Source organism: Diceros bicornis, unplaced genomic scaffold (assembly GCF_020826845.1).
Source record: "Diceros bicornis minor isolate mBicDic1 unplaced genomic scaffold, mDicBic1.mat.cur scaffold_326_ctg1, whole genome shotgun sequence".
Lineage (NCBI taxonomy): Eukaryota > Metazoa > Chordata > Mammalia > Perissodactyla > Rhinocerotidae > Diceros > Diceros bicornis.
The window spans coordinates 119013-146807 of NW_026691197.1; the positions used below are offsets into that span (position 1 = coordinate 119013).

At 47.0% G+C, this 27795-nt stretch overlaps 1 protein-coding gene across 2 annotated transcripts in view; it reads left to right on the top strand.

Annotated features, from left to right (window-relative positions):
- Positions 1-3908: 3908 nt before the first annotated feature.
- LOC131402896 (ral guanine nucleotide dissociation stimulator-like) overlaps positions 3909-27795 on the top strand; it is a 119072-nt gene continuing 95185 nt past the window's right edge. Inside the window, exons 1-7 of one of the 2 annotated variants that reach the window (XM_058537374.1) lie at positions 3909-4291; positions 5058-5273; positions 5648-5751; positions 8304-8378; positions 8975-9007; positions 9368-9489; positions 9699-9789. In XM_058537374.1, the coding sequence (XP_058393357.1) occupies positions 3941-4291; positions 5058-5273; positions 5648-5751; positions 8304-8346 (714 nt within the window). In that variant the 5' untranslated portion in view covers positions 3909-3940 and the 3' untranslated portion in view covers positions 8347-8378; positions 8975-9007; positions 9368-9489; positions 9699-9789. Of the gene's footprint in view, positions 4292-4460; positions 5012-5057; positions 5274-5647; positions 5752-8303; positions 8379-8974; positions 9008-9367; positions 9490-9698; positions 9790-27795 lie in introns of those variants that run through there. The other variant, XM_058537376.1, reaches the window with a different exon arrangement.

Here is a 27795-nt window from a genome sequence, read left to right on the forward strand (position 1 = left end):
AAGAGGCAGGAGGGAGAGAAGTTGCAGGCAACTCTCCCACGGGGCAGTAACATCTGTTCTCCTAGATACATGCCCGGGGCCCCAGAGATGGGCAGAGGAATGTGTAAGGTTCCTAGGTTTCTACCTGTTCCAGACCCATCCCTGGCCCAGCCTGGGGAGCACAGGACTGGGGTCCTGCAGTCCACCTCTGTGGTCACCCAGAGTTGTGATGAGCCCATCCTGCCCCTTGTGTAGGCATTGGGAAGAGGAGAGAAGACCTCAGTGAGGGTCCTCCTGTATAAAGTGGAGTGCATCCAGTGGGTGACTCCAAGTGTTCCATGCACTCACAACATGTCTGTTGGATTGGGTTCTCTGTCGATGACCTACTGTGCTCTGAAACCCTGAGTAAATGCTTTCCACCCCCTGGAGATCCTTTAGAACTGAGGCGGCTTGGGGGCTTGGAAACATGAGAACTGTGGATAAGGAAGAAGATGCCAGAGCACTGGACACCAAGTCCAGAGTCCAGGGAGAAGAGTAATTCTTGTGGGAACCTCAAGGTCCTCATCTGGAGGTAGGGGGAATCATTGTCCTGGGGGAGGTTAGGATGCCTCAGGAGTGAAGAGGACACCTGGTGGGGGACAGCAAGAGTGGGGGAAAGTAGGCTCCCGAGATTGCTCCCACTCCCTCGAAGCCAACAGGTCCTGCTCCTTTAAGCCTGGGACCCCGGAGAGCCTCTGCTTTGAGGACACCTGGAGAAAGGTTCCTTTCTCTTTGGTGGAGTTCCTCCCTGGGTTGCAGTGGTAGTGCTGGACACCAGGGGGTGGGTAGCCTCTTGTGTCAGTGGTGGCCAGTGAGTTTTTTGATTTTTTTCTTTTCCGGTTGTATTGAGATATACTTGATATACAGCACTGTGCAAGTTAACACTGCTGTGTGGTATATTTGAAAGTTGCTAAGAGAGTAGATGCTAAAACTTCTCATCCCCAAGAAAAAATGTTTTATTTCTGTTTGGTGATTGATGTGAACTAAACTTATTTTGGTAACCATTACATAATATATATACATCAAGTCCTTCTGCTGTAAACCTGGAATTTACACAGGGTCCACTGAACTTTGCTAGAGCTCCTGGAGCAGTGATGAGTCAAACAGAAGTCTTTCTGGCTGTTCCCCTGCCTCAGAAACAACTTGTACCTCCTATTACTAGTGTTCATCTCCACAATCAAAGTTGGTCATTAGCAGGGGGAGGGGTGCAAGAGCTTCCCATGTACTCATTCAGCAGCTGTGCACTGAACAGTCACCCTGTGCCAGGTGCCCTGGTGGGGTGAAGTGTAGGATGAAAATGACCAAGTGGTCCCTGCCTGCCAAGAGCTCACAGTCTAGAGGGGAAAGGGACAAAAGCAAAGACATGAGAAAGAAAAGAGCAAGTGCTGTAGAGAAACACAGCAGGGGGCTGTGAGGGAGGGCTGGGAGTCACTGGGTAGGAGGGTCTGAAAGGCCTCACTGGGGTGACATTTGATGGGACAAGAATGACAAGAGGGATCCAGCTCTGCATGAGTCTGGGAGCAGTGTGTCACGGAGATGGCACCACTAGTCCTAAGTCTCACAGGCAGAAGTGAGTTTGGCCAGAAGAGGTTAGAAAGATGGCCAGTGCGGCTGGAGGGAGGCTGAGAGGAGAGAACAGGAGCTGGGGTGGAAGGTAGGGCCAGGGCCTGGTAGGCTGTGTCAGTTACCTTTCCCTTTCTGACTTTATTGCCACTAACCTTGCATTTCAAAACTACAAATGTTGACTATCTCACAATTTGTGTGGATCAGCAATCAGGCACGTTTTAGCTGGGCGCCTCTGCCTCAATGAGTTTAACAGGTTGGGGCAGTGGCCTCAACTGAGGCTTGACTAGAAGAATACTGGCCCCCAAGTTCACTCTCAGCCTTCAGGGTTCAGTTTGGACTGAGAGCCTGAGTTTCTTTCTGTTTGTTGGCCTGGGCACTCCCTTGCTTCTCCCCTCTATAGACCTCCATATTGGGCAGCACCAAAACACCAGTATTTGATTCTTCACTTCCAGGGATTCGACAGAGTGAGAGAGCGAGAGGGATGGAACATGAGAGAGAGAGTAAAAGGAAGTGAGAGACATTTTTAGTTAAAATTTAGATGAAACATCCCATCACTTTAGTTGCTATTATGTTCAGAAGCCAGTTACTAACCACCTAGTGCTTTCACAGGGATGGCTATATCATGGGTGGGGCTTACTGGGTACCACTGTGGAGGCTGCCCACCTCATAAGCCAAGATGAGTCACTTGGCTCTCATTCTACGTAAAGCAGCAAACAATTGAATGGTTTTATGCCACAGTATGGCAATATCTGAATTTCCGTTAGTATTAAACCCTTCATGATGCTGACCTGAAAATGAGGCCAAGCTGGAAGTCACTGTCCCAATATCACATTCCTGGAACCAAGGCCTGTTCTGAGTGGTCTGTGCTATCTCCCACCCCTCCTTGTTATTCTTCCACCTCTAAGTTTGGGCCTTAGGTACATGTGACACCAGCCCAAAGGGGTAATAGATATTATCTCATATACACTGGGTGACGCCCCTAGGAAGTAGATTCTAGCCTGATCCCCATGGTGCCGATTTGGAGACTGAGGAGGACCTGAGAGACACAGTGACTTTCCCAGGATGCAGAACTGGTAAGAAAAAGGAGATCTGCATTCATCTCTGTCTCCCAAAGCTAGGACTCTAGTGAGGTTTCCAGGGAGCTGTGGCTAGGGCTGTGTGGGCTCCTTGTGTACAGTTCAGGAGATGACATGGGGGAGGAGGGTGAGCAGCCCGGGGGCAGGGGGCAGCTCTGGACAAGTCCGATTGAGGGAAGTGGCCCAGGTAATGGAATCTTGAAAAATAACCTCACTTCCTTGGTCATAGACCTCAACAGATCTTAGAACTCTGGTAACCAAGCACCCACAGACCCCCATCCAGCCCACTGGACTGGAGACAGTCAACAGACAAAGATGTTTTGTTGTTGTATCCGATCTCTTGGAGGAGCGGGGCTCAAAAAAGCCCAGAAAGAGAATCTTTTTGGTCGTTGAAAACGTTGGCTCAGCCCTCATCCCCGACGCCTCTGGGTGTCTGGAAGGAGGCAGCAAAAGGTAACACAGGGCAGCCCAGGAAAGGCTAGTGCAGGCCAGGGCACAACTGTGATCCCATCTCATCAGCCCGACACTCCTTGCACCTCTTCGTGTGTGTGTGCATGTGTCTGTGTGGAGAGGGAAAGGCAGGGCATGAGGGGCGGGTCATTCTCAGCCAGGATCAGGTTGTTAGGTATTGGAAGCCTGGTGGGTCTGTCATGTCCGTACCCCGCGTCATGGCTGGCAGCATGAGAAGGTGAGTTCCTCTACTCATATGTTACCGAGCCCTAGAGGTTTCATCTCTTTCCCTCCCATAGTTCTTTGCAGGGATGCCCCTCTGTGCCTGAACTGAGGAGCAGACTTTCTCTTGGGGGTCGGCCCCAGTGGCAGTGTGCAAGCAGCCCCTGATTCCTTCTGGCCCAGCACCCGGGCAGTCTTTGCAGAACTCCACTTAGGAGGTCGTCGAGGAGCTGCCCAATGGTTTCCACTCCACCCATTCACTAGACAAGGGGCAGGTGCACGAGGCCACCCGCACCATCCAGTGCTGCTCTGAGATGAGAGCAGGAGCAGAGGGTCTCCACACTCAGGACCTTGAGACGCCGGGCTTGGACCAGAACTAGGGCGGGACCAGACTGGGGCTGTCCCTTTTTCAAGCTAAAGGGGATGTACATGCAGGTCACCTTGCCTGGTTCGGAGCTGAGCTGCCGTGACCCTCTTTCCCTTGCCCCGTGTGAGCTTCTGGAGGCCACTGAGGCAGCGCCAGAGGGTAAGGCGGCCTGCAGGCTGGGTATTCCCGGAAGGGAAGTGGGATCTTTCCTGTGTTTGGAAGGACACGTGGACAGTCAGCTATGTGGGTGAACCTTTCCCTTTATCCCGCTGCAGCGCCAGCTGCAGAGCTCCAGCCGGCGGCAGAAGCAGGGCAGTGGACAGTGGTGGAGGTAGAGCTGGCTCCAGCTCCGTCAATACCACCCCCTCTAGCGCTGGAGCCAGCGTCCCCTCCCTCAGCAGTGTTGGAGCTGGAGCAAGGGCCCACGTCGGCTGCAGCAGGAGTGGGAGCTGCTGAGCTGGAGTCACCTGGACCATCACTTCTAGTGGGAAGTCCATCTCCACCTGTGGCCATTAAGGAGGGTGAGAAGAAGCCTAACCTCACCGCCTTCCCTCCTAAGCTGGTGGCGGAGCAGTTGACCGTGATGGATGTGGTGAGCAGCTGGGCTCTCAGGGCGGAGGGGCAGGCCTTCCCTCTGCCATCAGTGCCCCAGACCTGATCCGGACTCCTATGACCTGGGCCCAAATCCTGGCGCTCCCCTTTACCAACCGTACGACCTGGGCAACTTTCTGAACCCCCAAGGCTTTGCTGTCCACCTGGAGACCGTAGAGGTGGACACTAACAGGACCTGCTGCACAGAGTGGCTGTGCCGGCTCCATGAGGTAGAAGAGACGGAAAGCTGCGTGGGGCCTGGCCCATCAGTGGGGGAGGGGAACTCACTGTGTGCAGCCAGGTCCCTGGTGGCCCAACCGGCTGCTCAGGAGGCTCAACAGCCTCAGCATTTATTAGAGACCTCAGGTGTACTTCACTACAAGGGAGACAGACAGAGCCTGTGGTTGTAGCTGCCGCAGGGGAATGTGCATCAGAATCGGAGTGGGACCAGAGGGGGCATCAGGGTGGTGGAAGATGCCCCCTTGGGATGAGCCTAGTTGAGCCACCGTCTGGAGCTTGGAGTTAGCCAGGACGGGCTGGGTGCAAATGCCCCCTCCCTTCCCTGCCAGTATTGGGTCCTGGGTCATCCTGTGCTGGGTGCCCGCAGTGGACAGAGAAGAAAACCCAGGGACTCTCACAAGGCTCAGACCACATCCTGAGCTTCCTGAGCTCCAGCTCTAAACTGTGACCCCTGTGCGGCACTTTGGGGGCGGTAGACACGGAGCTGAGGTGTAGCAGGGCTGGGTGACACTCCGCCTGTTCCCCAGGAGCTCTTCCGGAAGGTGGTGCCCTCTCAGTGCCTGGGCTCCACCTGGGGCAAGAGGAACAAGCCCAGCAATGAGCACCTGGCACCCACCGTCCAGGCCACCGTCGACCACTTCAGAAGGGTGGTCAGCCTCGTCGTCACCACCTGCCTCGGGGACCCGAGCATGACGGCCCAGGACAGGGCGAGGGTGGTGGAGCACTGGATCCAGGTGGCCCAGGTTTGCTGCGGGAGGCCCAGTGGAGTCCCTCTCTGGAGCCTTGGGAATGCCCTCTCCACCTTTATCAGCTCCCAGGATTACAGTGTGTGGTCTAAGCCCCTGCACAGTTCCTAGGCCCTTCCTGCCAGGGGCCCGCTGACCTTGACTCCAGGTCCCAGTGGGAGGATGCTCACTTCCTCCCTGGCTCCTTCCCTAGGTTGAGCTAAAATCCTCCTCCCTGTGAGTGTTACTCTCTGGGTCCTAAATGTGCCCTTCTGGGGCACCCTGAGCATCTGTCTCATCCAGGAGGGGAGATTTAAATAGAAGGGGACTGAAGCTAGAGCAAGCGGGTCTCCAGCGCCCCACCTCACAGCTCATTCTCTTCCCTTCCCCAGGAGTGCGAGATCCTGAAGAACTTCTCCTCGCTCCGCGCTGTCATCTCTGGTCTGCAGAAAACCTCCATAAGCCACCTGAAGAACACGTGGGCGGATGTTTCCCGGTGGGTAGGCCCCTCTCCATAGGAGGATCAGGGTGGATGGGGGATCTCTCATATGTCTGCCATTGCCCCCTCAGTCACGTGGGAACTCCTGGGAGGCAGCAAATGCTGGGGACAGGGCCTGGGCCTCGGTGGGGGGTCTCTAAGCCTCCCTGGGTCCTTAGTGCACCAGTTCTGCTTCAGGACTCAGTTTCCCTAAATGCCAGGGTTGAGCCACATTGGAGATTTTCAAGTGTTTATGGCAACAGAACTCTAAGCCCAGTTGAAACTCAAAGTGGTCAAAACAGAGGTGCTCTGTAGAGCTGGGGAATGGAGACCCCAGTGACCAACAGGAGAGCCCCCGCCCAGTCCCATGAGACCTTAGCGCTCAGAGGAGCCCAGTGAGAACACTCCTCCAGGCAGGTTGCATCTCTTGGGTTTGCAAAGAAAAGGGATTTGCACTCAGACCCCTCACATTATCCCTCAATTTATCCTTCCTTCTTTCCACTCCCTTCAGGAGAGCTCAGAAAAACGTAAAGAGCTCTATAGCCAAGACAAGTCTTTGAGCAGAAAACTGATGACCAAGTTAGAGTGGAGGCTCGGGGTCTGGAAAGAGAGGAGGGGGGTGGGAGGAGGGGGTTGAAAATTCTGTGGTTTGATAGTTTCTCACTTGAACGTTCTCTGAAACATTCATGTCTATCTTGTCCAGATTAACAAACAGAGGGATCTGTTTGGTCCATGGGTGGGCGGGGTGCGGTTTGTGGGCAGGAGGCCCTGGTCGTGGGACACAGTGGTGTTGGCTGGGCTGTTCCAGGAGGAGTTGCCGAGCTGGTGCCATCAGCAGGTCTCTGGCTTCCATGCATGGACATCCTGCTGGATGTAGCTTCTTCCAGGCTGTTGGGTGTTTGGGGTGGGTTTAGCCCTCAGCCTAAACCTGTCCTCAAGAAGCCAGGCCCCTGCTGCTCCTTCTGTCTTCACCAAGTCTCAAAGTGGAGGGCACCCTGCCTACCCCAGGTTTGGGAACGACAGGAGATTCCCATGGCCCAGGTGGACAAACAGTCTGCTCCTCCTTGGGTCTGAACATCTGGACCAGAGACAGATGTGTGTGCATTCTGGGACTCCCCACTGGACCCCAGAGCAGTCACTTGAGTCAATCACAGGAGTCTCACCTGAGTGCCCAGTTGGCAATGACATATGCCCCAGGTGGCTTATGTGAAGAGTCTAGGCAACTGATGGATTCTTAGTGGATACTGCTGAAAGGACCTTGGGATCTGACATAAATGAGGAAGCAGAGCCTCCTGTCACTCCCCTCCCTGTGGATCAGAGTATGCACCTTGGGTGTCCAGTTCCCGAGTGGATAAATAAAGAGTTCAGTGCAGGAGAGTATCCTGAGGGGTTCCTTGGGGAGGAGAAGGCGTTGGCATGGCCTCTGTTCCAGCCCGGGGGCCAGACACTCCATGAGACTGGGGAAGGCAGGAGCCACTCAACCAGACTCCCAAGACACTCCTTCGTCTCCATCCATGGCTTGGCCCAGGATCACGCTTTGAGAGCTCAGGGGACAGTACTGTGGTCAGTGGTAGGGCGGGGGTTAGGTGAGGACGATGGAACAGGGCCTCTGGCTGGGAGGGGCAAGCGGCCTCTCCTCTGTGGGCCCCTGAGCAACTCACTGCCTCTGTTTGGGCCTCTGCCTCCTCATCAGGGAAGGGAGGGATGGTGATTGTGTGGTGCAGGCCTCATACGGTGGTGATAAGAGGGAGAAAAGGAATGTGGGAGCTTTCCGCCTGCTCCACACGGAGGGGTGAGGGCGAGGACAACGATGACAGTCATATGCCACTGAGTCCTCAGGAGAACCTGTAGGGTAGCTAGAGTTCTCAGACCTTCCAGATGAGGAAAGAGGATTGGGGAGGCCAGGCCACAAGCCCAAGCTCACACTCAGAGTGAGAGTTGGAGCTGGGCTTGTTCTAGAATCACAACACCTTGGAGGATGGAGTGGCATTGCTACCAGTTGACTCGAGTCAGATGTCCAGGGTCGGAGGCCAGTGGTGCTGGAGAGAAATGGGGTGAGGGGAGTATGGCCCGCTGACACTGTCCTCGACCCTGGCAAGAGGGGCCCTCCACGTTTGCCCCCCCGGAGATCATCCCCCAGAGAGTGCAGGAGAAACAGCAGCAGCAGCAGGTGAGTGTGCCTGTGGGGGAGGGGCTCTGCCTTCCCAGCTGGAGGCCTCAAATCAAGAGAGGAGGGCCCTTCCTCCTGGTGCCACAGTGCCGGAGTCCCCCAGTAGAAGTGACCAGGAGGGGGGCCTGGAAGAGCTGGTTCAGGATGGGTTGTTGTGGGGAGGGCCGGGGACCGCATACCCTGTGATTTGCCAGAAGCTGGTGCTGGGAGGTTAGGAGCAGGAGTCTGGTTTTATTGGGCTGGGAAGGGAGGAGGAATTGAGGGGAGGCTGCTGAGGGTCCTAGGCTGCTCCCCGTGGGAACCCTGGGGTGGTCCAGGAGGCTGAGGGTGAGAACTTTTCAAGGGAGGGTCTGCAGAGGGTCGACTTGACAGCAAAGGCTCATCTCACCCGATGTGACAGGGTGTCGTCCCCTATCTTGGCACTTTCCTCGGTGACCTGCTGATGCTGCACCTGGCGATGGGTGATTATCTCGAGGTGGGTGAACATGGGGACCAGGCAGGGAGGACCAGGATCCTGAGCCTTGGGATGCAGGAGCCCCCAAACTGAGCTCTGAGCTCTCAGCAATGGGCACTTCTCTGACGAGAGTCTTGCAGCTGCCCCTGGGATCTGGGGCATCAGGCCCATCTTAGGGATGAGTGAACAGAGGCTGCGTCTGAGACACCCATTCTGGTTCCCCGGGCTGGGGAAGCTCAGAGCTGCCTGATGGCAAAGCTGCGAGATGTTTTATCTGAGCTGGACTCAGCCTCTCCGTCCCATGCTGCCCATGGTGAGAGAGATGTCGGGTCCCCCCAAGTCAGGCAGCACATATGTGGCTGAACAGTCCCCTCTGCCTGAGGCCTCAGCCTCCAAGTTTGTCATCAGAGAGGGTTGTGCTGCCAGATCCCTCAGCATCACGCCCCTGTCCTCCTCCTCTGGAGACCAGAGCCCAGCCTAGGTCCAAGTCCTGTTTTCTGTGCATGCCCGGCCCCCTCTGGGGACCTGGCAGTCGTGCACCATGAGAAGGGGTGGGCATAGAGGGCTAGTCAGTCTGGGGGGCTCTGTCTGATGGACTCTGGCTGTCTGCCTTCCAGGGGAATGAGATCAACCTTGAGTAAAGGACTGAAGTGAGCAACTGTGACACTCCCTGCCGGAGAGGGGAAAGAAGTGGAAATCAGAGACCCTCTGGGCAGAACTGTCCCTGGCTCCACCCCCTGTATCTTACATTGAGTGGAAGAGTTTAATAAGGGAGAAGAGGGAGATCCATCGAATTGTTGGGTGGGTTGAGGGGAGGATGGCTTCAAGGACAACTTCCTGGAGGAGGGGCTGATTATTCCCCTTCTGAGAACAGGTAGAGCCTGGATGGGACTGGAGGGAAGGATGGTTCCCAGGACTGGTCCCCTGCCCCACATCTCACCCCCCACAAGACCCCTGCAGCATCCCCCACCCAGGCCCTGTCTGCATCCTCTCCTTCCCTCTGGCCCCAGGAATACCGAGTCATAAGGGAGATCCTGCTGCTCCAGGTGGCTTCAAAGAATTACAACCTAGAGCCCGAGGATCGATTTGGGGCCTGATTCCAGGACATGAAGCTGCTCAACGAGAGTGAAAGGTGAGGCGGGGCAGGAGTTGGGTGAGGGCAGGAGTGGATTCTCCCTGTTGGCCAGTCCAGATAGCCTGTGTCTATGGCTCCCTGGTCAGCCCCAGGTCTTATTGTGTTGCAACCTCTGGGACACCCAGACTCCAACTGCTGGGCAGGCAGTGGGGGGACACCTGAGGTGTGGCTCCTGGTAGACTCACAGGTCCCTCTCTCTCCTGTAGCTACAGCCTGTCCTGCCAGCTAGAGCCCCAGGCCTAGTTGGCCTGCAGAATACTCAAGGCCCAGAAGAACCGGCCACCATCAAGGTCAGGGGTGAGTGAGTGTCTGGGCTGGGGTGACTACTCCTAGAGTTTCCGTAAAGTGAGCTAAGCGTGGCCTTGGGGAGTCGGACAGCTGGCACTGAGATCCCAGCTCCACTACTGAGCAGTCCTGTGACTGGGGTGACTCTCTTCAGCTTCCTGACACTCCGTTTCCTCCTCTGTGAAATAGGTGATACTAAATGATCGCTCATGTGGCAGGGACAAATGGGGTACTGGTGGCTGACAGCACTGAGCACAGGGACTGGAGCACCCAATGCAGTGGGGACAGGTTGCAGGGCCATGATTCTGAGGGAGGCCCTTCGAAGATAACCCGACTCTTCTACTCAGCCCCCAGGCCCCAACACCGAGCCCCGTACCAGTAGCCAATCACAGCCGCATCCTCAGCAGCAGGGACACAGCTGGGACGCTTGCGATGCACCGGGCCGGCTCCTCCCACCTAACGGGAAGGGGAGAATTGCAAGCTGATTCCTGGGGCCCCTTGAGGCCCAAGAGAGAAGAGACGACCCCATCCCAGCTCCCTGACATCTCTACCTCAGCACTTCATCACCCATTGGGGAGGGACAGTAGTTATGTGTTGTAAATAATAAATGCCATATTTGAATATTGTATTAAAGTCCTGTTCCCTTTACAGCCTGGGAGTTGTGGTGTGGTTCTGTCGCTTTCTGTAGGCATGTAAGGGAGACACAGAATCTCACATTTCTCCTTGAATCAAGAACTCTTCCGGGTCATCAGCTTATTGTACGTGGGAGAAGGAAGAAGAGACAGGCCCTTCTCTGGCTAGTGGGGACGCTCCCAAGTCCCCCTAACCCAGAGGACAAGTTCATTTCAGTATCATTCAGCTGCTCCCAGAGCAGACACAGCCCGCTGCCCATTCTCTTGGGATTTAAAGGTTGAAGGTTCTTTCACAGGCAGAGCAACAACCACTGAAATGTGGGTGTCTTTAAAACAGCACTACCCACGACCATGTCATGCCACAGGCAGGGGCTGCCTTTCTACATTCTGGAGGAAGAGGGAATAGTTTCTGCTTCTCTTGTGGAGGTTTCTTTTAAGCAAATTTTAGGACCTTGTAGTTTTCTAGTTCAATCTCTGGAATTGCATCAACTCTAAGTGGGGAAAACAATGTAAAAGATCAAAACGTGCACGGGGAGAAGACAAGGCCCGAGGAAGGTCATTTGCAAATGGTCTAAAAGCAGGCAGGACTTTCCCTCCTCAGGCCTCTCTAGGCTCTCCGTGTTCACCCCTGACCTAGGTTTGAATCCTGCTGGCATCCTTGTCCAGGACTGTGAATTCCTTTTCCTGTTCGTTTTGAATCCATAGGGAAAGATTTGCGACGCAGCTTTTAAGGTTACCGCAGGGCCTTATTCCATTCACATGACTGCTTTCTGTGAACTAGGATTTTCAGCACCCCTGCCTTCCTTATGCAATATCCTTTAGGGCAGAAACTCCCCAGAAGGTCCCCAGCCTCTCTCTCAGGTTCATCCTGGCTCCTCCTCCCTGGCTTGGCCTGATGGTCATGGGTGAGCTCTGCTTTGACAGGATAAGGGACCACAATCCTGGACTGTGAGTGACCCTACACTCTCCCTTGCTGTCCAGGGTGACTTCTGATCCCATGTCATTCTGAGGTCCACGGTCTCAGACAATCTTCCGGTTTATGCACTCAGTGTTGGTGTTACCATCTCGTCCAAAAGGGGCAATTGGGTCCGAGCCCTTGAAGTGTGTCATCCCTGGGTGGCTCTGTTTTTTTCCCCACTCATGCTGTGGTTATATCACAACCACGTGTTGGGGTATGATCTCTGTTGGGAGCTTTGAAAGATCAAGCATGAGAGGGGTGTGGGGTGTCCAGCAGGGAATGCCACAGCACTGATGATCTATGGACATGCATGAACAGCCTTATCAATTAAAATACTGAAATGCTTCCTATCTAGTGTTGAACAGACACTGCTCTGAGCTCACACAGAGAATCCACCCCATGACTAGGAACTTTCAAAGGGTTACCACGTGGCATTTTGAACCTCATCCCTTAGGAACACCCTGAAGACAAGGGCCAGATGAATTGCTTGGCACTTGTGAGTTATCCCCTCCTTTCTGATGGCTACAAGTGTCACCTAGACACACAGGCTGGATTCTTCCAGGAAGCTTCTCAGGACAGCCAGAAGCTGAGGCTGAATCTTGTTTCCCAGCATCCCAGACCCTTCCTGACATGGCACAGCCATCTAGTAAAGTCTTTTGGTAACAGAAAGACTGGTAAGGCTGTAATTCCCTCCAAAGAGAAAGAGAAGAGCCAATAGTGAAAGCTTGATCCCTCACATGGAAAATTAAATCCCAACAAGCAGTGGGTTCTTCACAGATTACTGATGCTGAAAAGGTCTCTTTTGATGACAGCTCGATCCCCCAACTGCCATGTCCGTCTTCATGAATCAAATTTCCAACACATATGGATCTAAAAACCTGAGGGAAATCTGGTATTTCCTTAGATGCAACTCTGAATTAACATGCAACAAAGAACATAAAAATGGAGACCTAGAAGTAAATATCTAATTTGAGGACATAGACATAAAAGCAATTTTGAAATAATATTTTGTAATCTATTGGAATACTACAGAAAAAGAATAATCCACTTTAAGTAGATTTACTGTGACTGTGAGGGGAAAAACTGAATAATCCCCTGACGTTGATAACTCGCTGCTGACTTTCAAGTACAAATAAATAACGTAAATAGTAAAGGAAGAGGAGAGAACAGCATGAAAAAGGAAGATCTTTCTCTCCTCACCTGAAACCCAACCTCTCACCTCAGAAAGAAACCGCTGTCAATATTTTCTGTGTCACGCAGTGGAGTTTAATAAAAGTATTGGTATATGTTAAAGTTTCAAGAGCTAAAAGCAAGGAAACATTAGGGATGCTGCCAAGAGACCTCACTGAGATGGCTGCTTCATTTCATCTGCTTTCTGGACGTCCTCCTTGGCCCCTCACTTTCTCTGCCTTGCTAGCAAGTCTGTCTGTCATCAGTGCTATCACCAGTCTCTCTCCTCTGCTCTTCACTGCCCTTTCCTCCTTCCTGATATCTTCCTCAGTCACCAGAAATTGTTGGCAGTGGAGCTGTGGAATGCCCAGATCAGCTGCTGGAATCATCTCTGCCAAATCTGAAGACCGGCAGGAGTGGACATGGGACCTGGAGTGCAGACCACCTGCGAGCACACCTGGCAGGGATTCACCTGTGTGACTAAGTGCAAGTGTTTCCAACGCTTTGGCAAGATTTAAAGAACTTACAAGTTGTCCTGCACTGCTGCAGGCCTGGAGTCCTTGCGGTCTCTCAGGCCAGCAGACCTGGTGGGGCTGGTCCAAGGTGTCCTCCCCGAGGCCCGTCATTGTCAGGATGGGATGGGATTCTAGTAATCGGCCTCTTGAATATGTCACTGGACAGCCTCAAAGGGATGGAGATGCTTAAACCAAGCTTTGGTTTGGACTGGTTCCCAGTCACGCTGCTTCCTCTGTGAAGATGTGACCATCATCCTTCTTATCATCCTTCTTTTCCTCTTACCCTACAAAAATAAATCATGAAAGTGGGTCAAATGATAAAGGAAGCCTGCCTCTTTAGGACAATTATCCTGGCTGTTTTGTACTTCCACCCTCCCTCTGTCCTCTGGGGATAGATCTGACCTGTGTCCCGGGATGACATCAGGCAGATTTGCATCAAGAACAGAACGCTCAAGGTCAAAACTCAAGGCTACTCCAGATCATTTCTCCCCCTCCATCCTGTTAATACCCCCTCCTTGTTTGAGTGTGATTCTATTCTCTTATTGTCCTTGTCAATCTCAACCACACAAGTCTTGGCACTCCCTCTCAGGACAGTCGGTCTTCAGTCTTTTACTAAATCTCAAATCCTACCATTTCTGTGTTTTCTGACTACTCATTTACTTAATCCCTTGACCACTTGATGTTCATAGAAGTTAAATCAACAGTGACATTATCAACCACCTCCTTTCAGCGACTTACTCCCATGTCCCAGATGTTCACATAATCCAAATGGTTATGTTCAAAAGTAAATAATTCAGAAAACATATTCACCCACCACAAATTTCTGATCTCTAACATTTTTATTCAAACACTCATGCAGTAGATACCTGTCCCTCAAGATCAGAAGTAATGCCAGGTCACCGATCCTCACCTTAATTTCCTCCTACACCTATCAATCTTGGATTCCATGGACTATGATCTCAATAATTTCCTTGGAATAATAAAAAATTCCTTACCACTCATTTATGTTGTAAACCTTCAAACCCAGAAGATCCCGATTATCTGCTATGCCGTAGCTACTGCTGGCCTTATAACAAGCTGAAGAAAAAGCACGAAACATGATCTTTTGGTACCACTGTAAATACAAAACCATCTGCATCAACTGGGAAGCACCCATAATGCCTGGAAATTTTGTTCTCTGTTTTTTTGTTGGCTCAATAGGAAAAAGACAAATCAATTAAAAAAATGGGCAAGGGAACAGAATAGACTTTTTCCAATGAGGACATACAAATGGCCAACAGGTGTATGAAAAGATGTTCAGCATCACTAATCATCAGAGAATGCAAATCAAAACCACAATGAGCTATCACTTGACACCTGTAAAGATGGCGATTATCAAAAAAACTAAAGATGACAAATGGTGGTGAGGATGTAGAGAAAGGAACCCTTGTGGGAATTTAAACTAGTACAGCCATTATGGAAAACAGTATGGCAGTTCCTCCAAAAATTAAAACTAGAATATGACCCAGCAATCCCACTTCTGGTGTATACCCACAGGAATTGAAATCAAGGTCTAGAAGAGATACCTGCACTCTAATGTTCATTGCAGCCAATTCACAATAGCCAAGATACGGAAGTAACCTAAATGTCACTGATGGAGGAAATGGATAAAGAAATGGAATATTAGTCAACCTTGAAAAAAGAAGGAATTCCTGCCATTTTTGACAACATGGATGGACCTAGAAGACATTACGCTAAGTGAAATAAGGCAGACAGAGAATGGCAAATATTTCTATGTGAAATCTAAAATAGTCAAACTCATACAAGCAGATGTTAGAATGGTGATTGCCAGGAGCTGGGGGGATAGCGAAATGGAGAGCTGACGGTAAAAGTTTACAAAGTTTCAGTTATCAAGATAAATAAGTTCTGGAGATATAGGATATGGCATAGTGCCTACAGCTAACAAGACTGTATTGCATATGTCACATTTGCTAATAGAGTAGATATTATGTTAAGAGTTCTTACCACAGAATAATAGTAATAAAGGAGGTGAGAGAAAACTTTGGGAGGTGATGGATATGTTTGTGGCCTTGATGGTGGTGACAGTCTCAAGGGTGTATACTTATGTCCAAATCCATCAAGCTGTGTATGGAAAAGTATGATATCATCATTGATTCTTCTTCACCTTGAAATACGCCATGTCCTCATCACAAGAGAAAAAAAAATTGTAACTATGTATGGGGACGGATGTTAACTGGACTTATTGTGGTGATCATTTCAACATATACTCAAACATTGAATCATTATGTTGTACCCCTGAAACTAATTTAATGATGTATGTCAACTTTAACTCAATAAAAAAACACAACAGACAAAACCATTTGGATATTGTAAATGAGTTCAGTGAATGCCTGAAAATGCCCCATTCCCCTATGGGAGTTACAGGAAGCAGAGAAGATGAAGTAAGATGGAAGAAAGTTGTACAAAACAGTATTCAAATTAAAATCATTTAAGTTGCTATCAGCTCCTTGTGGCAAAGTTCTGTGAGCACTGATCTTCTTTCACATTTTTCCTGGAAAAGCATACTTTCAGATCCAACCCATAATAGTTTCATCATTTGCTCTAATAAGACACTTTCAACTTAATAAATAAAACCAAAAGCATCCCTTATGTATGAATAAAGTTAGTGAACTTCACAGAGAAAAGAGCATATTTGCACAATCTCAATAAAGGAAACAGAAGAACTGAACGATGATCGAGACTCATCCAAGCTTCTCTTTGAAAGCCAGTGAAACCAGGTTATCTTTTCAAGGATGTGTGTAGAGCTATCAGCTTTGGAATATAGAAAGAGTGGCCTCCTCTGGAGAAAAGGGCAGGCTCGCTTACTGCCCAGTATAATAAAAATAACAACCCCCAGGCCAAAGGTCAGCAGACCTTCTGCCCGTTATCAAAGATTTGAGTTAGTTCCTTGAGCTCTGAGATTTTGCAACCTTCTGCATGTCACCTGGCCCACTGTGTATCACCCTGTAAGAAGTGGGATTTAGTGAACTGGTGCAAATGCTGATACTCTGGCCACTGCTATTGCTGTGTCATCAAGTCCTCTGTCTCTGACCCATGGGTCTCATGTCTTTTGCCAGCATCTGTAAGACCATGGTAGGCTAACTTATTGGTTCGCAGGTAAGGTAAAATATCAGACCTTTCACAGTTCCTGATAAGCCCTTAAAGTAACTAGTAGTCTTAGGAACAGAGAGATTATCCAGAACAATATGCATGGATGGTCTTCATAGTAGACATCATAAGTCTCTGAAACTACAGTAAGTCTCTCTGACTTCTTTTATTTCTACTCCAAGTAGAAGGAGAGGCACCAAGCTATTACAGACCTAGGGCTTGTGCAAGACACCTGGAGACCTAGTGACCAGAAACTTCCCATGGGGAGCAAAGACAGATGGGCATATTACCAAAATGGACCCATGTGCCTCCCGATCATCCAAAAGCTAGTACATAATCTTAATTTATGATGATTTGATTCATTAAATTTTTGTGATGGGCCAAAGATACACTTCTAAGAGGAGTGAGGCACATGGCAGTTGTAAGCAGATTAACACATTTGGTGAATATCAAACTCTGAACTAAATTTAGTGTTCTAATCAATTATAAGGTACAACAAATTTACTTAGGTAGATTAAATGATATTTAATGGTATGCCTGATTATTACTCTGCAATAATGAACAAACAGCTCATGTAAATAACTATAATTGGTCTTACTTTAAAATATGATAGTCAGGGGCCTGCACTGTGGTTTAGCGGTTAAGTGCACGTACTCCACTACTGGCGGCCCGGGTTCGGATCCTGGCGCTCACAGACCCACCGCTTTTCCGGCCATGCTGAGGCCGCGTCCCACATACAGCAACTAGAAGGATGTGCAACTATAACATACAACTATCTACTAGGACTTTGGGGGAAAAAAGGAGGAAGATTGGCAATAGATGTTAGTTCAGAGCCAGTCTTCCTCAGCAAAAAGAGGAGGATTAGCATGGATGTTAGCACAGGACTGATCTTCCTCACACACACACACAAAAATGATAGTCAAGACTGTTTGAGATAAGCTGGAGAGAAGGAAGGGGAGAAATATAAAAAGTAGCTGCTCTGAAGCCACTCTCTAGACCCCTGGATCTACACGTAACCCAGGAGATCGAGGCAGACGGCTGTGTGCCTAGATCCTCCTGCACTGTGGTTCTCAGGGATGTCACGGGGCTGAAGCAGCTTCCTGAATCGTGTTTACACGTCCATGTGTACAATACTCCTGTCCATGGGGATGAACCACCATTCAATCATCCCTTACACCCCTGTAATTAACAATTAGATTTCAAAATCATTGTATCATTACATGATAATTTATTTCTCAAACCTGTAGGAGGCCGAGCTAAAAGAAAATCAAATTTCAATGGCTTATTTTCTTTGAAGGACCAAGATGTTCTTTCACACTTGGAATCTGGATTAGAGGATAAATCCATCAAATCAATGGAAACAACTTAAGAAATGGACAGAGGGATATTTCATTCATATATAGACAGTTTGAACTGTGGCAAAAATAGAGTTATATTTTAAAAAATTAGAATTTTTTGAAATTTGTAGATATTAAAGACTTTGTTCTGCTTATACTCCCTTTGGTTTACCAAATCAAACTCACTCTTTAACGGGCATTTCTAGCATTGAGTGCTAATAACAGCAGCTTTTTAAAATTCTTATTTTTCCCAGGTCAAAGACCAAGGGCAGAGGTCTTCCAGAAGATAAGTCTAATCTACCTATGGATGTGGCAGACTTAGCTATGGATGTTCAAGGCAGACATTGCCAGCAGAACCACATCTCTTCACACATAGGTGAGTTTTTACTAGTAATCACAGAGACTTGAGGCTATCAAAAGAAATTCTTTATTAAGAACCAAAGTTATAGATTCCTATCTTGGGTTCATTACTTTGAATTTTTCACCCAAATCATATATATCTATTGGACCATATTCAATTCTATGATCTTTAGAAGATGCAGCCTATAGCTGAAGAGAAACAGATACAACACCAATATCTTATCTTCTCTGAAGCCCAACTGAGAGCCCCTGGAGTCAGAAGTTTTCAAGACATGAAAAAGTCATCCTTCTTCTGAACAGAGAAAGTAGAGGCTATTCAAAGATTCAACTTTAAATTGTTAACATGACTTGTTAGAGTGTGATGGAGCAAGCAGAATACCTTCTAAGTTTCATGATTTTTCTCCAGAATACTGAGATGGATGACCTTGAAGTGCAGTTTCTCCATAAATGTCTTTATTCAGTGATAAAATTAATTTCCCTATAAAATAATTCCCATAAAAATGTTAAAAATATATCATAGTCTCCGACTAAAAGGAAACAAAGCAAATTGAGCGGTTGAATAGCAGTGTAATAAATTCCATAACAGGATCTTACTGCAGCATTATGTATAATAGTGAAACTGGATATCATCCCATCTCTATTGAAGAAGAAATAAACAGATCATGGTATTCTTGTTCTTTGAATAGCTCTAAAACATCTAAAAAGCTAAGTTAGAGTGACGTGCACGGATAAGGAGAGACGTCTATGATATATAGTTTAGGAAACAGCAAATTGCAAAAAGATGCAGTTATGTAATTTATGTTAAAAAATCTTTATGTGTATTTATAAATTCATAGGAAATGTCCAGAAGGATAAACCCCAACCTCTTAACAATAGTTCCTTCTGAGTAGGGGAGCCAGTTTGCAGGGAAGGGGATGAAAGGGGAAGGTTTCACTTTACTCAACATAGATCTGTGTAATTTGACTTTTTTTACAGAATGTATTTCTTTCACAATTAGAAAAATGAGTGATGTGACCGTTGGTGCAGGGCAACAGTATTATGTTCACTAGTCTCTGTAATGTATGTTACTACACAGCATGGACTGTAGGAGAAGCCCAGAGGAGCAATGAAGACAAAGAAGACATGACACCTGCAAAAAGTCAGTGGAGTATTTCTACATAACAAACCTTCCTGGTGAATGACAGTCAGTATCTTCCACTGCTCCAGCTCTCGCAATGAACCTAGAACCTGCCCAGGGTAAGCCTGAGGACCACGCACCGCTAGTCCACTCCCTGCCCAGAGCCTGTTTGTGCAGGGTGACTGCCATCAAGCAGACAATGGACTCAGGATGGGGCGTGTGTCTTGAGGGGGTCTGGCAGAGAGGCACAAAGTGGAACACCAGCTAAGTGCACACTACTGAGAGACAGAGTTCCAGGAGGAGACTCAAAATATACCAAGAAACTGTGTGAAGTGAAGGAAGCTACTTGACCTCTCTGAGCCTCAGTGTCCCCCCCTGTAATATGTGGATCACAGACCTACTTCACAGAGCTGCTGGGGAAGATACATAAAAGTGCCTGTGACAGCCAGTGTCCACATTATTAACAAAGTCGTATCCGACTTCAAAATAATCGATGAAAAGAATAATGTTGATGAGACCAAAGACGAGATGCCCAGCTTCATAACAGCCCCAGCAACATGAGAATGAGAGGAGCTCCAAGTAAGCAGGGTTCTTCACAGCTCCACTGGAGAGGATGAACACAGGCTACACCAGGATAAGGGGCTGTTGTACAGTGACACGTGTAGTGAGGGTGGATCCCTAAAGATGCTGTGAAATACAGTTACAAATAGTGGCTCCTAGGAAACAACTACAAAGCAATCAACGCAGCAGATAGGAGTGGGAAGGAGGCAAGCAGAGGAGGGTCAGAGCCACAAAATATGACAGAATACACTGCACCATGATGAGCGCCCAGCTCTGTCAACAGCTGCTGTTGTTGCGCCAGGAGATCAAACGTCTGAGACAGCCATTGTGGGGACTGCTGGGAGCACAGTGGTCACTGCAGCCACACCCCAACAGCAGTGCATCGGAGCACACAGACCCCGAGACTTTCCTCAACATTAATCCTTGTTTCAAGATGATGAATATCCTCATCTTACAATGTCTCTTTCCAACATTTTTGGAAGAGTGTCATCAGAATCCCCTGAAGAGGGCACAGGCCAGTGTGGGATGGAACACTGGGGACTAGGGGAGTGGCACTACACCTGACCACATGGACTATCAGTTGGGCCTATTGAACATGAGAGAAGAACCCGAGGATGTGGTCTAACGAGAATTCCCCGCCTTGCCACATTCAGAGACACTACAGAGTTTCTCTTCCGTTCTTTACAAAAATGTTAAAGAATTCACCTGTCACTAATTCATAAAGAGGCAATTCTTGACAAAATGACAGGGTCCAGTTTCCATGACCAGGTTTTTCAGTTGTTTTGATAATATGCCACATTCAGGAATCGAAAATGTAACCTATTGGGCTGTGTAATATAAACAAGGACGTTTTTTCATGTAGATCAACGCCCAGATTTTTAGGGAGGACGTAAATCATGAAAGCTGCTAACCACTCCTCCACAGCTTTCACTAAAACTTTTAAGTTAATTTACCAATATCAGGGAAAGAGAATTTGGCAATTCAAGTTTTTTGTTTCTGCATTCAAGCACACAGTACAGTCAAGAGAATGAGCAGAAAAAAATTAACAAGAAGGTCTTGGTTGCATTTCATCTTTTGCAAATAAGCAGGATATTTTATGCTCTGTTCCTTTCACCAATCTAATCAATTTTTAAAGAATACAGTACATCTGACTATCCCTAAGCATGTTTATCCTGGAACCTTGCCAGAATCCAAAGCAGAGGTGTTAAAGCTGACGGGTTTCAAATGTTGCCCAAGTGCTGTCTACCTTGAACATCCCTCTCCCAAAGCTGGACCACCGGTCTCTTCTTGAGGGATCAGAGTCATCACCCGTGTCCCTGAGAGACTGGCCACTCATTCCTGGGCTGAGATTAGGTGATCAATCAAAAGGGCAAAATGCTTAAGCTATTCTCATCTTAAGGATGCTGTTTCAGAGGCATCTGCACTAGAATGTGTTGATGAAAACGTTCTACTGGATACTTGCCTGGGAAATGGGTTGTTCTCCTCTGCTCTCAGCAGCTCCTAGGGAAACCAATGATTAACCTCATGGATGCCTCAACTTCCACATCTGCAAAAAAGGCAAGCAACAGCCAATGTTACCACCCTGCACAGTTCTTAAGTTGTGCTTGCAAGAGGGGCCACAGGAGCGAATTTCTCTCAAAAGCTGATGAAATGATGGCACTTTTGCTGGAGAAAGCAGATGGCAGCAGGCAAAATGTAAAGTTTCTGGGATGTCAAACCAGTTCCCATAAGCAGTTTAGAGAAGCACCTGGCCCTGGACTAGGTAGGAGGCTGTGGAAAGACCCACAGGCATGCAGGTGGGAGGAGGAATCAAGCAGAGGAGTGAGGCAGTGGAGAAGAGGCGCAAGTCCAGCTTCAATTTTGGACAAAAGCAGTTGCACTCTGCAGGCCCGAGGCTGCCCATGCAGCCACCACAGCTTCCTAACTCACTGGTCCCGCTCGTCCCATCACATCCCTCTGAGACTCAGTCCACGTGGAGCAGGTGAAGAACCAGAGTCCTCAGCCCAGGGCACTTTGGCCCTTGGCAAAGAGCACACTGCCCTCCTCCTCTCCCCAGGGCTAAGCACCGCCCCATGCCCAGAGCATCCTGGGAGTTGTAGTCCTGCAGCCCTGCAGGCTGCTGGCTGGGAGCGGTTAAGAGACAAAAGCTCCCAGCATGCACAGCTAGGGGGCCCAACTCCCTCATTGTCCCTCCACCACTGGGCCCCACTCTGCTTCTCCACCCCACCCTCTACCCTGCCTCTTCTCTATACCATGCCCACCCTCCATGCATTGTCCACCACCCAGAGTATGTGCAGGGTGGTTGGGCCGCATCCCTTGAGGCAGTACTCAAGTAGGGGTGGGGCTCACCAGCCTGGCTCTTGCTGACGATGCTTGCAGCCCTCGTGGAAGCTCCCTGGTCGGTATTTGAAATGTAAATTCAATATCTAAAATGGAAATACCGGGTGACTGGGATCCTGGAATTTGCCTTTTCAAGGCCACCTGTCCTATCATACCCTCGATCCCTCCAGGCTGCCATGATCCTCCCTCTGGACTCCATGGTCAGGGTCGCTGCAGAGATCCTCTTTGGAACCCGCCTGCAAGAAGGGTCCATACCTTGGTCAGGCATCTTAGAAGGACTGCCCTGAGCCATGTTATAAAAAGGAGAAAACATCACAGTGGGCAGCCCCAATTCCTGCATTATACAGACAGGAAACTCAGGTGCACTGGTAAGTGACCCCTAAGCCACTTGAGGGGACCACGCGCATGTCCCTTCTCCGACGATGCACGCAGGTTTGTTCACTGGACTTCCTTATGCAAGTGTGGACCTCTTGGCCTTGTTAACACAGGCAACAACACCAAAACTTCCCGTTGGTCCTTCCCACAATGTTAGGCAAGTTTGTGTAGGAAGGTAATATGCAATTTCTGCTCTACTATAGGGCTGGCTCCTTGGGAACCAGTTTTAATATCCCTTTTTAAATATACCCTCAGAATCGCAAAATAATTAAGAAAAATAATTTGTTGCTCTTGGGCGTTATGGTGATAATTCTCCTAAGTCATTTTTCCATTTAGCTTCTTTGATTGACTCTAAATACTACAGGACCACACCCTTCTCAGACTGGGATGCACAGCTCCACTTCTTTGCAGAGAGGACACACAACAGCAGAATATCCGTGGTCCAACTTCTGAAGCATCAGTATTACCACAAGATTTGGAAGAAGCAAAGTTAGGTCATTTCCAAGGTAAGGAATTAAAAACTTAAAACTAAGATGAGGTGGGAAAGTCATATGCCATTAATAGTTGTCAGTAATCTGTGCTTGAAATGTCAGACTTTCTCTGAGAAAGAACTCTGAGACTCTATTTCCCATTGTTTTAAATAGGAAAAATTAGAAAGCATAGCAAGTCTATCGAAAAATCCTACCAATATCCTAAGTCACGATATGGCACCTAGATATAAGTTACGAACATCGTTGCTCCTCGTTTTGTTCCTCATTCAACCCAGTCCCACAGGTCTTGAGTGCATGCTGTGAACATGGCACTGTGCTAGGTGTCAAGGCCTTGGTGAGCATCATCGTGGGGGTGGACCTTGCTGGGAAAAGATTGCATCATAAAAACTCAAAGCCACACCACTTGCCAAATTGAGGCAAAAATGGAAAGACCCAGGGCACCACACAAGGGTGAGGGCATTAATATATACTTGGGAATATTAAAATCCATCTGATAACGTCATGAGTGAATGTGTTCCACTTTAAAACAAAACACTGCCGTTATTCTGAGATATTGAGTTAGTATCTTTGTGCAAATATGCAGGATTTAAAATATTTGTTGGTGTGTAACATGAGTACAGAAATATATGCAGAGGTCATCCATGTAAACCTCAAAGAATTATTACAAAGTGAACACACTCCTGTGACCAAGAACTAGCACCAGCTTCACTCAGGCCCCAACAATCCCTTGCTCCCTCCTTCCTCCCCAAAGGTAACCGATATCTTACCAGCGAACACTGTATATTGAGTTTGTCTTCTTATACAAGTGTTTTATTACAGAAAAATTTAAACAGTATACAAAATAAACAAAATAGCATAGTAGGCCCATCACCCAGCTTCAACAACTACTTATCGCCTGCCATTTTTGTTTCATCCACACTCCTTCCCATTCCCACCTGACTTTATTATTCTTTTAGTCCTTTTTGTGTGTGTGGGGGGGTAAGATGTACGCACACTGAAAGGCACAAGTCTCAATCATAAAGTTTTGGCAAATAAACATGCCCATATAACCTTCACCCCTTTAAGAATAGATTATTTCCATCACCCCCAGAAAACTTCTTCCTGTTCCTTCCTAGGCAATTTTTTCCTTCCCCCGAGGCAACCACTGTTCTGGTTTTTTCACCATAGGTTCATCTTGGCTGAAATCATCCCACGTGTATTGTTTTCTGTCCAGCTTGCCTCCCTCGGCACGAGGTGGAAGAGACTCACCCAGCATGTGTGTGTCAGCGTTTGCTCCTCCGCACGGCTGAGGGCGTTCTGCTCTGTGGATGCCCCACAGTGCGCTCGTCTTTCTCCTGGGGATGTGCAGGTCATCTCCTGCAAACATTCTTATACAAACCCTTTTTGTATGCTGTTTAATTCCTTTATTAGCATTTAAGTGACACACCTTTGCAGTTTTTAGTGGTAGGTCCACATTACAGTATGCATCTTTAACATAGCACAGCCTACCTAGACTCAATAGTGCACCAGATTAATCAATGTAAAATATAGAAGCCTTGCTACAGAACAGTTCCATTTACCTCTGTCTGTCCTTTGTGCTATTGTAATAAATTTTACAACTGCCCATGTTATAAATCCCACAATACAGTGTTATAATTTTTGCTTTAAATAGTCATAGGTCTTTTAAAGAAATTAAGAGAAAAAAGTTAAGTATTTGGAGGGAGATGCTTTGAGGATCTGCAAATGTATTGTTTCTTCTTTAAGTTTCACTCACAGTTTTTGCATTCATCAGTCAGTCTTGCCCACAGTAATTGTTACTGTGGTGTTCTAGTGGCGATTTTCTATTTCATGCTATCCAGCCGCATTTATTATTTGGAATTCTGTGAGGACGATCCCCCCCCTTCTTCCTTTCTTTCTCTCTTTCTCTCATTCTATTTTCCCCCTTTTTTTCTTCCTTTCTTCCTTTCTTATGTAATCTTTTTTATATCAGTATAGACTCATGGATATTTATTTTATTCTCTGGGTAATTATCCAATGCTACCATTATTTATTTTGTTGCTCACAGTTTTCCAACTTGAGCTATTGTGAAGTCTTTCAGATTGATTCCTTTTGACACATCACATCACTTTCTGTGTTTTTTCTTAAAAGAACTTTCCTACTTTCTGGCACTACAAGATGCTCCAGGCTCATCTTGTATTTTTCATCCCCAGCCCTAGTATTAGCCATTTCTCCAAGAAAACCTGGTTCTTTTTATTGGAGAATGATATTTAGAAACCAAGATCTGGAGCTAGATGTGCTCATTGATACTAGGGTGTCACTGCTTCTAGACCCTCTCAGCAGAGCTTGGAACTGTATATATGAATATAAACTCTATCTATCAATCTATCTATCTATCTGGATAGATATATGAAAAGAGATATGGATTCATACTGATACTCCCAACTCCAATCCAGCACCACAGAGTTTATTCTAGCATTCTCCTTTTGTTTATTTGTAACTTCTTTCACCAACAGTGAGAAACTTAACTCCAGTTAGCTACAATATATTTACTAATGTGTCAACTAGTTTCAGAATCGCTAATCCATACCCTTATGAAAAACAAATTTACCACCTAGAGTACAGTGTTTGTGTCCAGTAGTTTAGTTTTACAGTATCCCATCAAAACACTGTCTTCCAAAGTTACTTAGGTCAGGACCTTTCATCCCCACCCCTTCTGTGTGGTTATGTCACATGCTTGTAATACAGTGACGTTCATTTGTCACTGCATTCCATCTGAGTTCCCCAGCATGCTGATTGATTTTTAAAATCTGCAGAGTAAAATTCACTCTTTGCGGTGTACAGTTCTATGGGTTTTGAAAATTTTATGGTCATGTCTCCACGTCCACAGTGCCACACAAAGCTGTTTCTTTCACCACCAAAATTCTCTCATACTGTCTCATTGTAGTCAACCCCTTCCCCCACTCCATCCCTTGGCAACCACTGATCATTTTCCATCCCTGAAATTCTGCCTTTTCTAGAAAGTCATATAAATGGAATCATATACTATATAGCCTGTTGAATCTGGCTTCCTTCATTTAGAGAAATGCATCCAAGATTCATTCATGTTGTTGTGTGAATCAAGAGTTTATCCTTTTTATTGCCAAGTGGTATTCTAATGTACTGATGCACCACAGTTTCTTTCTCCATTCACCTGATGAAGGACATTTAGTTTATTTCCAGCTTTTGGCAATTATGAATAAAATGGCTATGAAGATTCACACAAAGATTTTTGTTTAAACATTAGTTTTCAATTTGCTTCCGAAAATACTTAGGAGTGGGATATCTGAGTCATATAATAAGTGTATGCTTAAATTTATAAGAACCTGCTAAACTGTTTACCAAATGCAACTATCATGTTGCATTCCCAGTTCTAGTTGCTCCTAGTCCTCAGCAACACTTGGTGTTTGCAATTTTATTTTTTATTTTAGCCACCTAATAGGTGTGCAGTCTCTTATTTTGGCTTCTGTTTTGTTTTTGAAAGTGAGTTCTGCTAAATATAGGTTTCTGTGTTGACTTTTGGGTTTTATTTCTGCACTTGAAAGATGTCATTTTGTTGTTGATTTGTCTCTTTTGTTTTTGATAATATATCATCCATCAGTCACATTATTTCTCCCTGTATGTAATGTCTTCCCCTGTATATATGTATTTCCCAGACTGCTTTCAAAATTTTCATTTTATCTTTGGATTTTAGCATCTTGACTATCATGTGCCTAGGTATGGTTTTATTTTGTATTTTATTTTGTGGATTTCCTGACTTTCTTGGATCTAAAATTTTAGATTTTCCACCAAGTTTCGGAAGTTTTTTGCTATTACTTATTGATTTGCCTTTCTGCCTCATTTAATTTTCTGTCTCTCCTCTCTCGGCTGAGAACTCAATCATCTCACAGGTTGTAAGGATCTCTTCATTTTTCTTCAAAATTTTTACTTTCTTTTCTCCAGACTGGATAATTTCTATTGCTCTATATTCATGTTTCTTCTACTGTTTCTAATCTATTGGTAAACTCAAAAGTATTTTTTTATTTCATCTTCCTATTTGGTTCTTTTCTGTAATTTCCATTTCTCTGTTGATTTTCCAGATCTGTTCATTCATTATGACAATATTTTTCTTTATAAAAGCTGCTTTCTTATCTTTCTCTGCTAATTGCAACACCTTGGAGATAGTTTCTACTGCCTGCTTTTTGTCGTGTATGGATTATATTTTCCTATTTCTTCAAATCTCACGATTTTTAAAATTATGTACTGGAAACCATGGATGATAGTTATAGAGACTCTGGATTCTATTGTATTCCTTTAAAGAGTGTTGTTATTTTGCTAACAGGGATTTAACTTGGCTGGACTGAAACTCCAATCCTCTCTCCTTTACAGTGGGCATAGCTGAAATCCTCATTCAGTTCTTTCATAGTCCAACTGCTGTTTTTACACTAGGCCCCCTGGGGCCTACACTGCATGTGTGTTGTTCAAAGATCTGCCAATTTGGTGTTTGTGTGGGACAGACTTTCATACATATTTCAACATTTTCCGGTTGTGGCTCTCTCCCTTGCAGAATTTCTTCCCTAATTTTCCAGCTACTCTGCCAGCTCCAATATACATCCTCTAACATTACAAGTAAGACTGTAGTTTTTCTCCTGTATGGGCTATGCACAAATTTTGGAATGCTTTAAGGCAAAAGACTCAAGCTTGCATATATCTCCTGGTGCAATTCCCATCATTCAAGGGAAGACTCCCTCTCGGTTCTGCTTCCTTTGGAAGAGATTTATACATACACACATATACACATTTATTGTGCCATCAACTTCCATAACCATCAGGAAATTCTATAACTTCTGCAAGATTAACAATTTTACCTTACACTATATTTATCTCATGTGGTTTAAAACATCCAGAAATCATTGATAAACTGACCCTGCCGAAACTAAAGCATGTTAAATTTTAAGAGATGGTCTCTGTTAACTAGGGAGGGATTTCAGATTGAACTTAATTTTATAAGTGGTCAATTT